We start from the raw sequence: 15,142 nt of genomic DNA, 5'->3' as shown, positions 1-15,142 counted from the left end.
ACCTACAGGGGGATTAGCTGTGGTGAGGAATTCCCATAGAATTTTCATGGGAGACTTATCTCTTATCCACCACAACCCAAGTTGAGGACTGCATTTTTCCTCATCATAACCCTCTCTTACCTGCTTTATTTCCTGTTTACTCTTTTGCCAAGAATGTAACTTTCTGTTTTGCTGACTTCCCACCTTTCTCCAGCCCATGGCTTTGTCTCCTGTCCCCCACATTTGGCCAATTAAAACAGAAAGATCTAGCCTGTGAGAGATAACAGATACCGCCCTCCCAGTGGAGCCATCAGCTTCAGTACTTGTTACTTCTCTAACTAGTGTGTTCTTTTCTGCTTCTGAGAGTTCCTTTTTTTTCTTGACAACTCACCAATGTAATTAAAGAATTTTTTTCTTTCACATTTTTATCCAGCATTAAATTTTCTGTCCCAGGAAGTTCCTCTGGTTATCTAGTCTACCATATTGCCAGAAATTCCTGCTACCACCTTTTCTACACATATGGGCCCCTAGTTTATGTACAAGAATGGAGAAGGTAGGGAGGGATCTCAACCTTGCTAACAGGGAGAGAAGTGGGGTAGACCCGGTGGTGGTGGTCAGGTTTACATGCTCTGCTTCAGTGGCCCAGTGTTCCTGGGTTCAGATTCCAGGTGCGGACCTACACACTGCTCATCAAGCCATGCTGTGGCAGTGTCCCACATGCAAGATAGAGGAAGATGGGCATGGATGTTAGCTCAGGGCCAATCTTCTTCCTCACACACAAAAAAGAGAGAAGCAAAAATTTCTGGCAAAGAATCACCACTACCTGGGTGCAGACCAAGGGCAAAGGGAATGCAAAATGGGTGATAGAAGAGAAAAAAGTATGTATTTGTATGTGTGTATGTGCAAACACATATTTATATAAACTATAGGCTCTTGACTAGTAGTACAAATGGCGGCTTAGTAGCAATGCATTTGTCTTTCCTTGATATGCATACATTAATATAATTATGCAACTTTTTGATCATTAAATTCACTGTTCATGAGTTCATGGGTTTTGTCATCTCTTAAGAAGGTACAAGAATAGTACTGATCTCAGAGTTATTGTGAGGATGAAATGATATGTGTGTGTGTGTATGCCAGCTCCCCTTCCAATTATTCCACTTAAGACTAGATAAGACTTCTATATCAAGGGGGATTGTGATCAAGGAAGAAGAATGAACATCACTCTAGATGTTGAGATGGATAAAGAAATTTGTGAACTTATCTCCTCTTCTTTGGAAGAGGGTGTGGCTTTATTTCAACAGGGATAGCTGCTGCATGTCATGCAGAATCATGATATTCTTTTTGTTCTTCTTCGAAAATTTCAATATGGACACAAGGGTGAGTGTAGATCTTGTGTATTCCAAAAGGTGAACCGTGCTGGACAATGTTTGTTGAATATTCTGTACTATCCCCACCCATCTGAGTTCTCCCTTCTACTGGATACTTATCCACAGAGATCCAGTTAGACTTCACCAATGACAGCCATTTGTTCACAATTTGGAAAAGAGAAATAGAAATAAGTATCGTCCAGTGGTAACTGCAAACAGGCTAATGGGCATTAAACAGCTAATGTGGGATTTGCTAACAGCTTCCAAGTATCTTTCTGACAATCACCCTGGTTCTACAGGCAGCTGAGATCACCAACAGTACTGCCTTGCAATTCCTACACTAGCAAATTTCACAGTGGCCTCCCTGACCTGCATTTCCCCCCACCTTCTAATGGCCATATAAGCCCAACTCCACATACTAAATCCTTTCCTACTGGAAATAGCAGTAGTGATTTATGATTTCTTGACCAAACTCTAACTCAGAAAGTGAAGGCAAAGAAACAGTAAGACAAAAATGCTATTTGAAATATAACTTAGGTCAGCAAGTATTTTATTTATTAAGCAACTATTACGGCAAAGTCATTGTGCTTAGGCACCGAGAAATATATGTATATGTTGTTTAAGCAGAGTTCATTTGTCCACAGGTCCTTTCCATATGATCTGTGTAACCAGTGTACCCAGTACACTGAACAGCACAAGGTAAGAGTGGAAAAGCAAGAGCTGGCTGTTAAATTTTGTGAAGGTATTATGTATTAAATACATATTAAATACATAAATGTAATAAATGATCCAAGTTTTGAGGCATCCTATTTGGGCACAAGCTAAGACATGATAGATTCTTTAATTTAAAAATCAAAACATTAAAATTCAGCCCTATCTTCTGAAAGGGTGATTGTCAACATTCTCAGAGCTGCCCTCACCTAGTTTCAGCATATTGAGCCCAAAGGAGTTGAGAATCATTAATTTAGGAACATTACACTTTGGGAAGGTCAAGTTGAGGAGACCAATATATGTACAAGTCACCTAGCTTTTCTCTGTTCTAGGGGACTCCAGTCACTGTCCTTTATTCCTGCACAGTGTCACAGGAAGAACCAGGAATTTGCAAATAAATTTATACAAATCTGTCTCTGCTGAGAAAACAACTCAAAGCACTTAAGTTACTAATGTTCTGTTGGTAAAGTCAATTCTGCATTCAGAGGCCAGAATATTTCCCACTTCACTTAAAGCATCAAAAAAAGAGAAAAAGACTACATATATGAAGAAGTTTCAAAATGTTACTTTCAAACCAAGAAATGCTTTGAACTTTAGTAACAACACATGAGTCCAAAGCTGATAACCAAGAATATAAGACAGAAATTCTACAGAGATTTCCCACACTTCTTAAGTTTCTACATAGCAGCAGTAAAAGTAAATTCAATGTTGGGTTTACATTTTATTCAAAGGATAAATACAAAATTAAGAAAGCAAGACATAAAATTCAAAGCAAATATGCTTGATATTTCAAAACAACTCTACATACCAAGTAAATACAAAAAAACACACAAAAGCCCATAAATCAAACTGGCTAGAAACATTCAAGTCTGTGAGTTGAATTTAATGCAATTTCACTTGCCCCGAAACTGAAAGCCTTTATTGTCTCAGATATTTTCCATCCCATTAGGAGCATTATTTGAAGGCAAAGCTTTCGAACGAGTCCATCTCACAGTGAACTTGCCATAGGAACACATCCATGACTGATGATGCCCAGCTGGCTTTTCCTCATGAGGCCAACAGTGTCACCTGAAATTGGCTGTTGGCAAAAACAAACTGTAGTGATCCTGACACATCTAGACCTTTGCAACCACGATGTTGTATGACAATCTAAAATGAATGGGTATATACCTTTGGGTCTCACAAAGCTAAGAATGCATATTAGTTAAGAACCAAGGGATCATTTGCCCTTTAGGTAAAATTGATCTTGAATTCTCAATGAGTATTATATAACACACTTTGGGAATTCTGTCAATTTTCCTTCTAAGACCTCACTATATTTATATCCATTTCAAAACATACAAAAGCAAAAATTAACACCTAAAGATCCCCAGCAACAGCTGTGAGTTTCATGATATACCTTATTTGGTGGCTCTGATTTTTGGATTGTTGGATGCTTCCAAATCACTCGTTATACTGCAGAAATTAAAGCATATGAAAACATGCTAATTGCTTTCATCCTAACAGGCTTAAAATTTTACATAGAGAGAGCCAGACTGATAAATGAAAGGGAAGGAAACAACTATAGTTCTATCCAGAGAGCATTTCTCCAACTGTTGCAAGCTCCATTTTTGATTCCATATTTCCAATTATACATTCATACTTCGTATTCAAGTCTCTTGAAATATGAAAAGGAAAATAGGGCTACACGACAGCATTCTCTATGAGGAAATATGTAAGTGAACCTTGGAACTTGAGTCAATGAATCAAGTTAATACAAAGTTCACAAATAGGCCTTTTGTATCTTGGAAACAATCTCTTGTACACGCTAACCAAAAAGAGAATAATGAATTTATCTTATTACGTGTATATTTCTTTGGAAGGGGTCAGCTATAACCTGGCAACTTCTCTGTATATTATTATGATTAGTTTATGGCTCCAGGATGCTTGTTTAGCAAATAAAGTTCCTACATTATTTTAAAAAATGAGGGAGAACTATTTACCTGCAGATTCATGAGAGAAACTGAATAAAGATTTCTTCTCCTCATCCAAGAATATTAAGAATTTATTTTTCCTAAATGCCACTCCAGTGAAAAGTGGACTCTTAATTTGGGGGGAAATTATTTCTTGGCCTTTAATAAGCACTCAGTAAACACTTACTGATAGCCAATGGAGGAGAATGTAAAGAAAACTGTTCACTAGGAGAAAAGCTGAATTTTATGTCAAAAATGCAGCCTGCAGAAAAAATGATCCAGGCTGGTGTGGCAGCCCTAGGCTTTGCTGCAGAGCAACACAGAGAAAGAGAGAGCTGAGAGGCTGGGCTCAATCCTACGGGGAGGCGAACAGCATGTCCATTCATTCGAACCTCCCTGGAGAAACTGTCTCCTGCAAACACAGCAAGTGCTGTGAGCGGCAGGATAGAGATTTTAGCTTGCTCTTTATAAAAGGATCCTAGAAACGGAACCTTTGTTCTATAATTAACAGATTGCTAGATATACAGAAACTTTAGATTTGGAGTACATGCTGTCTTGCTACTCATCTATCTTAAATATCCTTCTTTTGCAACTATCAATTCACTTAAAGTTGTTGATTACCGTATACCCTGGAAATTGGCTAGAAACAACAAATTCTCACAAAAAATTTTGAGAGACTTGAGAAAGTATAATATCTATGAATATGACATCAGAAAAAGTAGAGCCTTTGTTTTAGCTAATGATCCTTCCTAAAACAACTGGGAAGGTGGAGTCGAGACGTGGCTTTTGATTATATTTATGCAATCATTCCTTCTTTTTAAAACAGCAACAGTAGTGAATAAACGTAGTGAATAAACATCAGAAATGTTTACTTAACATTAACAAGTAAAGTAAACACTGGCTACATTCTTAGTACAATAGAATCTTCAACACAACTACAAACACGTATACACTTCAAATATTGGCAAATTGCTTCAAAATGCAATTCTCAGCAAGTTTTTGGTAATTTATTCACAGTTCAGGATTAGAGTCACTAGACTTACAAGACATGAGGAAGAAATGACCAATTGGCTCAGTAATCTAAACATTCATTTTAAAGAACAGAAAACAAAGCAAGGATGATTCTAAAATTTCCAGCTCACAAGAAATATAAACAAATACCAAAAGTTTTATTTAAGCAAAAAAAAATTTCAACCACAGAACATTTAAAAAGCTAACAGGATCATTTCTGTATTCATTCTGAAAACTAGTAAGAAAGGTAATTCAAGAATTTCCTAAAATGTACTCATTATTTATGGTATATTCCATAACATTGATATCAAGCTATTACAGACTTATATGTTAATATGGCATAACTTTACAGTCTTGCTACTTAACTATGATTTTTATTTTAACCCTGGATATTACTGGTTCAAAGCTAATGTTATCAGTCCTACTGGTTGTCATGTCACAGATCTGAATATAGCGTTAAATTTAGCAAGCTAGGGAAATACTGATGTATTAATAATCTTTAAATATTGGGGGTAAAAACTGATTTAAGTGTTAATACTTCTAAACTTAAGACTCTAAACACTGAAAACAAAGAAAGTAATCCGAAATATGTTTTCATGGGTAAAACACTCTGTCTGGAATTCTGGTATACAATATCTACTAAATAAGTGGATATAGGTCTAAAATCTCTTTACCATTCCCTTCAATTTCTTTGGCCTTCACAAATTCAATGTGAGCTATGAATTCTGTTTCAATAAACACTTTTCAATGACACTGTGCTTTTTAGAAAAATCGCTGAAGTTATAGCATACAAATAGTTAACATTAGTCTTTCCCTTTTATTGCTATAGTCTATCTTAATTTTTTAAAAAGATATGAGAAAAAACTGACCCCAAAGGACTTCTTAAAATGTTTGTTAAAGCAAACATTTCAGCTGATTTTCCTTCCTTGAAGAGTTAATAGAAATAAGTGTCAAAGGACTATCACCAAGGAGATTAAAAAAAGGCTCCTTTCCTCCCATTCTCATAATTAACTCAGGCTAAGAGATTTGTATTCAAAAAGATAAGACAATATCATCCCAGCAACAACTTTCTAAGAAAGTTAAGAGAAAATCTATCAGCTCTCTCAACCAACAGCCCCACATGCACGTCACTTGGTCAGCTCCCTCTGAAGAGGGCTGCTGCTGGCCTGCTTCTCACTTTTGCATCCAACAACTGCTGTTCCTCAGAGTACCACAGAAATAAGCACGCGCGGCCTGTGATGATAACTTACTCCACAAAATGGATTTCACCTCTTACAAACATGAAACGTCCCAAAACTTGGACCATGATTTAAGTGAAAAATCCACGCACAACACTTAACCACCCAGCTCCACTCCATCTTCCATTCTCTCCCCCTGCGCCTCCAGTGACCCTAGTCTTCACTAGTGCCGAGTCCACTCGGGGCCAAGCAGACTTTGCTGTAAATGAGACGTATTTTTCAGTTCCCAGCACAGTTCCTCGCCCACAATAGGTTGCTAACATAGTTATAACAAACTAAAAATAGTTAACGTTAGTTTTCCCCCTATCATTCATTCCTATGGCATAGGTGACTAAAAAAAGATAGAAAAGCTGACTCCAAAGTAACAATCATTTACGGGGCCATGTGTCAGATGTTACACATGATTCCCGGCCTAAAAAGGGCTCACGGCCTGGGGCAAGGAACTGTAAGTCATATATGAGTGAATTTAAACTTTAAATGCTCTACAAGAAAGAACTTTTTATATAAAGGACTCCTTTTGTAGAATATCTTTCTTGACCTTATCCTATATTATATTGGCTTTAACTGGGCATGCACACTCCTTAGTGATTTGCCTCATTACAGTATCTTTTTTGTGTTTACAATTAACTTATAAAAGCATGTAAAAATCACTACATTAAATGGGGTAGGGAGCAAGAAGTAGGGATGGGGGGAGAAACCATGTTTGTTTGGAAATATCACTTCTTTGTTCTTAATTTCAACTTTTGATATTCAGTTTAGAACTTATCCTAGCTTGAAGAATGTGTGTGTGTGTTTGAGAGAAACAGAAATAGAGAGACTGTGAAAAACTAATGACTGATTTTACTTATTACTTTTCACTTAGAATGCTGACTCAAACATTAGACCATTAAGAAATGCTACAAACCCATACAAATCATGTGCATAAAATGCTAATATAACAAACATAAGAAATGACACTATACGCATACAAAAACTACCAGGCCTACACAAAATAACCTCACAAACAATTCAGATAGATAAATATAGCTATAGTAGCTATATATAGGATGTAAATAGTAACCCTATTTTATTTTTAAAAACAATTCTAGTCTCTAGGAGAGTCCTTCCAAATTACCTCAAAATACGCCAGTTCTTTCTCTAACCCTAACATACAAGCAGAATTCTGTTTCTCTTGCAGCGATCACTATTAGAAAATCTTAACCTCAACAAGAAGTTCAAACACAGAAAAAGGAAAAGACTAAGGTTACTTAATTATGCTAAATATCTTACCTTGAACATTTAAAAGCGAAAACTCTTGAAAGAGAAGGACTTAACCAAAACATAAACACGCAGTCCTAGAACCCCCAAGATTTGGCCCAAAAAGCTCCGTGAAGAAGTTACTACTTACAATTTTTCGCATGTCAAACTAATACTCTACTCTAAATATTTTAATCTAAATTGTTAATTTCCATTTCTGACACTGAAGGCACCTCAATATCACTTTATTTATTTATATCTTCTCCATTCCTAAATATATTTCAGGGGTAGAACACAGAAACTACAGAGAGAAGAATACCTAGGAAGTAATCCTAAATGTGATGCCATCCTTCACAAGCATCAGTGTACAGCATGAAGCTGTTCCTAAGCCTAGCCCATCACATACATTTAGAGTCAAATGATTAGTGAAAAGACTTGCAAATATTCCAAACAACTGCAAAGAACTTCCCAACTGACTGTACTACCGGTACTGAAGGTACTGGTTTTATATAACAAGGCAGTGAAGGGAAGTTAAAATTAGCTTCAGGAAATTCCTCTTTGGGAAAAAGTTGAAGAAAATTCTGAATATATCAGTATTGATTTAATTTGAGACATCTGATAGCAATTCTGCGATGATTTCAAAGAACAAGATAAAATATGTCACTCAGCAGCCATTAAAGAAAACTACAGATGCAAGGAAATAAAAACCAGTTTTAGGAGATGAAAAAACAAGGAGTAGGATATCCAACATGTATGTATTTCATCTTCAAATTTAAAGTCATATTGTCAGTTGTCCAAAGCAGCTCAAATTTAAAGTGTGTGCTACGAAACTGTGCAAATGTTTTCTTTTAAGGGCTGGAGAGACCCAGTGCATGACCAGACTACTCAGCCTGCTAAGCCACCTCGACCTACAGCTAACAGGCAACAAGCGCGAGAGATAAGGTTAGGTCAACCTAACTCAGAAATTCCACCAAGAAAAGTTTTCAGTTTTTAAGTTTTACAGTGTGTTTTAAAAAAAACCAAACAAATTTCAAAATAAATCACAGCATCTTCTCTTTATGTATAACTTAGCAAAATCTTAATTTAATGTCCAAGTATTAGCATACATTACTGCTGCCATTGGGCTGTATGAATAGAAGTGTGGTAAAACAGACGCCAATTATTTTAAAAACATACAACCCTCTCAGATTGAAGTGGAGGGCCCAGAAATCCAACACCCAGCACCCTTTAAAGAAAATGAGAGTCAAATCTCTAGTACCGATTCCAATATAGATTCCATTATTCGAACTCCCCCACAAATCACTGGAAAAATATGAGGTAACTCACAAAAATCACAAATTGAGTAGAATAATTATAACTGATATATAAATAAAGATTTACTTTAAAAAGGCTTAAAGGGGTGATATTTTAAATCAAGGTTTTAAATATAAAAGGTGTCTTGTGTTGCTTCATCGCCCAGAGTTTCAGATGCTCCTCATTCTACAGTTACAGATTTGGCAAGATTCCGGGGGAAATCAACCTGCAAAAAAAAACCAAGATTTGAGAGATTATACAGACTGGGGGGAAAAGAGGAGTTGCAAATTACTTTTGTTTATAGAAACAGAAAACAACACATTCATTAACCATCTTTATTACAGACTACAAAGAATTAAGATTAGAAAATACAATCAAATAATGTACCTTGAAAAAACTTAAAATCACAAAAAAGAATTCTAAAGGAGCCAGTTCAGCACAGGAAGAGCTCCTCTGGTCCTCCACAGAGGCAGCACCCTCACAGAAGACACTAGAAATGTATTAAGAGCAGGATGACTGGGGGACCAGGAATGCTAAAAGTCCTGCAGTGTGTGGAACAGACAATCCCAAACAAAGAACTGAAAATAGCTACTCCGTTAAGAAACCTAGAAAGAAAACAGGTGGAGATTCTCCAAGGAGGTAATCTCAATCAGGGAGGTAACCTCCAAGGTTCCTCCAAGTTCTATGGCTAAGAAACTGTAACTTACAAATTGGGCCATGCAAATATAATGGTGACAGATATTTGTATCTGATGGATTTCTCAAATGCTATTGCTACAAAATGAGGAGGAAAACTACCAGAATGAACCCAGGTAAAAAGCCAGCCCAAGATTTCTGCGGTGGTCCATCACTTACATCATAGCCTCTCAGCACAGCAAGGTGGAAAGCCAGCAACTGTAAGGGGATCACGCTGAGAATTCCCTGCAAGCAGTCCACCGAGTGGGGCACCTTGATTGTTCTTTTTGTGTTCTTAATGGTCTCGGTATCTTCCTTATCACAGATCACCACTGGGCGTCCCTGGGAAAGAAAATCACACACACAATCTCTGGTGAGCAAAGGCAGGGCTGTAGACTGTGAGTGTGCAAATTTTGCACTGCACTATTCGCATGAAGCCTCAAGGACACAGACTTATGTAAACTCACAACCCCACACCTAAGTCACACTGACCTCACTTACAGTGAAGGAAACGGAAGCTTTGTGGGATTCAGTAATTTGTTTAAACTCACACAACTAAAAAATACCAGGCTTAGTACTTGAATCCAGATCTGCCTGCCTTCAGAGCCCAAGTTCGTAACCACTATGTTGTGAGTAGGGATTAATAACAGCTTTTGGGATTTATATATAAAGCCAAATGATCTGAAGAAAACTCAGTTAAGCAGAGCACCCATAATATTAATGTAAAAACTAGTTGCTCCTAAAATATTCATTTCAGAATATTAAATTCAAAGGGAGCAGCATACACTAACTGAAGAGGACAGGATTTGGAGACTAAGACCTTGGTTTTGGTCTTGGTTCTGCCTATTATGAGAGCTATGAGCTGGGTCCTGTCAACACCCTTGAGTATCTCAGATTCCTCATGTGTAAACCTAAGCATGTTCTGTAAGCCACCTGGTCACTGGTCTATCACTTTAAATGTCAAAAAATTCAAATAAGCTTTAGTGACCCTACTCTTAGACCCCCAACGTGTCCTCCAGCAGCTCAACTTACCTGTCTAGCAACCACCTGCTGAAGAGCATTCTGACACTTGGCATAAGTGTGATCTCTCATGATGATCATGATGACAGGCATTAACTTATCCACCAAAGCCAGAGGGCCGTGTTTCAACTCACCAGCAAGGATGCCTTCAGAGTGCATGTAAGTGATTTCTTTGATTTTCTAATAGGAAAGAACTAGATTAGTCTTGTCTGTTTTTAAAAAACTCATTCTTAAGTAGCTATCACATAAAACATCTGATGTCTAAAATAACCATCGATTTATCCAAAAGTATCAGAGGACTGCTGATCTGTAACTATAGCTAACAGGATAATAAATCATTATTTCTATAATATGAGCAAGTAACCGCAAGTTTGAAAACTCAACATAGAAATTTTAAAGATTCTGGATTGTCATGAGCGCCCTCCTGCTTCTTTGTACCTGTCCTTCTACTTGCTTTATTTTTGCCCTCCATTAAATCTCACGCCTAGAGAACTTAATCTTTATTTTATTCATATTTGGACAACAATTAACCCAAGTTATTATGCTAAAATATACTCTTCTTGATTTCACTTTTGAATTAAGTATTTTGTTGCAGTTTCTCAAGGTAAACAAATGGGAATGCATAAAAACAAAGGCACTTTTCAAAGTTCGCCCTATTTCATTCACTCAATCTAAAAGTATGACTGTGTGCCAGGTCTATAAGTCAACAGAATGAAATTTTAAGTGAGTAGACTTACTAGGGCCCCTTCAAGACAAGTAGCATAATGATAGCCACGTCCCATTATCAAGACCGACTTCTGATGATACAGTTCTGTTGCCAATTTCTGAATTTCATCATCCATGCTCAGTACTTCCTTAATCAAATCTGTTAAGAAGTAATGTTAGCAAAATCTCTGAAAAAAGGACAATAAACTGAACTGATATAATAATAATAATATATTGGTAGCAACCAACAAAAGACCAGGGTGTCTATTCTTCTGTGATATCAGTGAGTGATTTTTAAATACACAGATGCAAAAGTAGGAAGATTTTACTGAGTAAATAGCTACAACCACAGCTTTAAGGATAAGACAGTTTCACCCATTACCCAGTCCCTTAGACAACAAAAGAAGAGTAACATCAGTAGCTTCGTACCAGGCAGCCGCTTCAATCCAAGCATGATCTCTTTGCGTCTCTCTTGCATGGAGATCCTGTCATCACACATCATAAGGGCAAACATCACAAGGGATACAAACTGGCTGGTGTAAGCCTGAAACAACGCAAAAAAGCAGAAGAATTTGTTACGGTTGCATTTTAAGTACTTGGAATTTTTAATTTCAAGAAAAGATGAAAATAAAAAATTCCCATTGGTTTTATACATATATATTGTCCATTTTTAAAAAACAGCATTGGTAACAGCAAACTGAACCAGTACTTGGGAAATCTATCACTGTTCTCCTTTTCTGAATTTGAACAAACGACTTAACCTTTACTTCCAGATACAAAATAAAAGTTCCTTGTAAGACTCTGGATGCTTACGAAACCCCTAATACCAGAGAGAAAGGAAGGAAAAGAAACATGCCAAAGGAAGGTGAGAAGAGAGTGAACGCGCACGTGCATAACCAAATTAAGTCTTTGATGTAAGTCAAAAGCAAGGGTGTGAAAGACTCTCCTCGAGGTACTTGCACTGGTTTTGTTGGATTTTTTTAAAAATTATTCTTTGATTTTTCACCTTTGCCTACTGCCTGTTCTTCACTTCTACTTCTTTTTTTAAGTTTGGCTAAAAATTTTTTAAAAGTTCAACTGCATGGGGCCAGCCCGGTGTCCTAGTGGTTAAGTTCAGCACGTTCCACTTTGGCAGCTCTGGCTTGGTTCCTGTGTGTGGACCTATACCACTTGGTGGTGGCCATGCTGTGGTGGCAACCCACATACAAAATAAAGGAAGAACGGTGCAGGTGTTACCTCAGGGCGAACCTTCCTCAAGTGAAAAAAAAAAAACAAGGAAGATTGGCCACAGATGTTAGCTCAGGGTGAATCTTCCACAGCAAAAAAAAAAAAAAAAAAGTCAACTGCAGAAAAGTAAATAGAAATAAGAATAATTAATCTTACTAACAGGAATAATTACATTAGCAACATGCTATTAATAACATTTATGAATATTGCCTTCTGGTCTTTACTATGTTTTTCTTTTTTCTTTCTTTATATTCTTAACAAAACTTATTATTAGTAGGTACAGTTTTATAACTTGCTTTTACTCTTAATTTACATTACAAGCACTTTCCCAAGACAGAATGCTTTCTCTCGTGTTTACTAGTGTGTAATAACCTCGAGCCGTTTTTTCCATCTCTTTAGGCCTCAGGTGGCTGTCTGTTAAAAGGACACAATACTTACAAGATTATCATGAGAACTAAATGAGACAAATGTAAAGCATTCAGCATAATACCTGACATACAGGCTCAAGACAACCTGTACTGGTGAAGGCTTGAACTATAAGACATTTATTTCCCTAGCCTACACAATTGTGAATGTTTTAAAACTTGGAGTCACACTGCCAAGACTACCTTCATTCTCCTTAGCTGTAGGTGAATGTGAGATATGCCTGTTTTGCCACATTCTTTGAAATACTGAGAATTATCCTTTTAACAAGTTTTTACCATTTTACCACTGGATAATGGACTCTCACTAGGATTTTACTACACATATCTTGAGTCTGAAAAATTAAGATTTTTTTTCATGTTTGTTCACCATTTATGTTTCTCTTTTGAGAATTAACTTCACTGTTCTTCACTTGTTTTTTGACCTGTTTTTTTTTTCCCGGTTGGTCTTAAGAGGATCTTTACTGTTCTGTTTCCAATACTTTATTGCAGTTTGGGTTAACCTTTTACGACAGTGTTTATTGACTGTTTTTTAACTTTTAATGTAGTACTTTTAAGCCTAGATAGTTGTTCCATCCTAACAGTTAAGTATTATTAAATTTTCCTAATTCTATTCTTTTCATTCACCCTGTCTGATTTTTCCCTTTACATTTTCCTTCGTCTATCTGAAATTAATTTCAGTTTAAGGTGTTAACGTCTGTTTTTATACACAGCCAATTTTCCCCCCATTTCACCCCATCCTTTCTCTTGATTTGTGATATCCCCTAAAGTCCAAGTTCTTTGATGTACTAGAGTTACATTGCAGGACTATTGATTCTGTCCTAAAGATCTGTCATTTTTTCACAAAACAATCTTCCCATCCAGAAATATGGTTATCTCCATCGATTTGTGCTAGCAATTTAAAAGTCTATAAAGTTATCCAGTTTTCAACTATTCAACAATATTTATGGAACATCTTACACATTTCCTGGTAAAGTTATTTTTTTAAGTTTTGTTTTGGCGTTTTTTTGAGGAAGATTAGCCCTGAGCTAACATCTGCTGCCAATCCTCCTCTTTTTGCTGAGGAAGACTGGCCCTGAGCTAACATCCATGCCCATCCTCCTCTACTTTATATGTGAGCCACCTACCACGGCATGGCTTGCCAAGCAGTGCCATGTCCGCACCTGGGATTCCAACCGGTGAATACCAGGCCACCGAAGCGGAACGTGCTCACTTAACTGCTGCGCCACAAAGCCCACCTCATAAGTATCTTTTATAGTTATTGAAAATAGAATCCTCCATCCAAACACACACTCCCATATATACTCTAAGTAGCCACCGTCAGCTTACTGAGAAAATTTTTTCATATGTGTTTTATATAAAGCACATTATATGAATTCTTATTCATTCTAAGTCTTTTACTTGATATTCTTAAGCTCTACAGGTAGTCAATCTAATCTACTAAACTATTCCCAATCGGAACTGATCAGATAGTGAATACTCCAGTTCCTCCAGCCCATAACTAAACATGTTATTCTACAGAGTAATGTTTCTTTGCTTGGACTTAAAACATCCCAACACTGGCTTTTAAGTACAAATATTAAACAGAGTAACTTTAATGCATGCATTTTTCCATTGCATTCCTATTATAGCTTAATTTCCAATTTCATGTTTTTCATTTCATCAATACAGACCAGGAAACCAATTATGAGAAAAAAAAGCTACAGCTCACATTTAGAATTTACTGAGGTTTGAAAGAATTTACCAGGAAAATGTTGACTCTGAACTTTTAAACTTGGTTTTACTTTTTTATTCAGCCAAAAATAAAGTTATATTGATTTATTTTTAAAAACCAACAAGTGTCTCTGCTGTGGTGAAATTCTAAACACTTGCAATAACATACAAAAATTGCTAAGCCTGCACAATTATACCCATCAATTCCTACAGAAATATCAAATTGTCTATGGTCTTATATTTTGAGGAAGTTAGCAATATCTCCCTAGTTTTTCAGGCAAAGTTTGGAATTCATAACTAAGATTATAGAATTCTTGTGCCAGCTCCATCACAGGGCCCAGGGATCAAGGAAGAACTTCTCTGATCACCCATTAAAATACAAACTCATATTTGCCATTCAGAAATCGTCTATGACTAAATATCCCAAAACTTTTCAATAACTCCAAGCTCAGAATGTCTAAGGCAGTTGAAGAAAACAAAATTACTTTAGAATCCATGAAAAATTAAAATAAGACTAAATCACCACACTTTCTAAATTTTTTAAGGGAACCATTTTTTTTTAAAGAAATTAAAGTACGTACTATAAAAAGA

General features: G+C 36.5%; 1 protein-coding gene across 2 annotated transcripts in view; it reads right to left on the bottom strand.

Moving 5' to 3' along the window:
- Positions 1–2,768: 2,768 nt before the first annotated feature.
- GFPT1 (glutamine--fructose-6-phosphate transaminase 1) overlaps positions 2,769–15,142 on the bottom strand; it is a 56,708-nt gene continuing 44,334 nt past the window's right edge. For both annotated transcript variants that reach the window (XM_070572459.1, XM_070572460.1), the window contains 5 exons: positions 11,619–11,733; positions 11,222–11,349; positions 10,497–10,664; positions 9,645–9,806; positions 2,769–9,016 (listed from right to left, as the gene is read on the bottom strand). In XM_070572459.1, coding sequence (XP_070428560.1) covers positions 8,972–9,016; positions 9,645–9,806; positions 10,497–10,664; positions 11,222–11,349; positions 11,619–11,733 — 618 coding nt within the window. In that variant the 3' untranslated portion in view covers positions 2,769–8,971. The remainder of the gene's footprint in view (positions 9,017–9,644; positions 9,807–10,496; positions 10,665–11,221; positions 11,350–11,618; positions 11,734–15,142) is intronic.

The sequence above is a fragment of the Equus przewalskii genome, chromosome 14, assembly GCF_037783145.1.
Source record: "Equus przewalskii isolate Varuska chromosome 14, EquPr2, whole genome shotgun sequence".
NCBI classification, from domain to species: Eukaryota; Metazoa; Chordata; class Mammalia; order Perissodactyla; family Equidae; genus Equus; species Equus przewalskii.
This window is presented reverse-complemented; position numbering and strand designations above follow the sequence as displayed.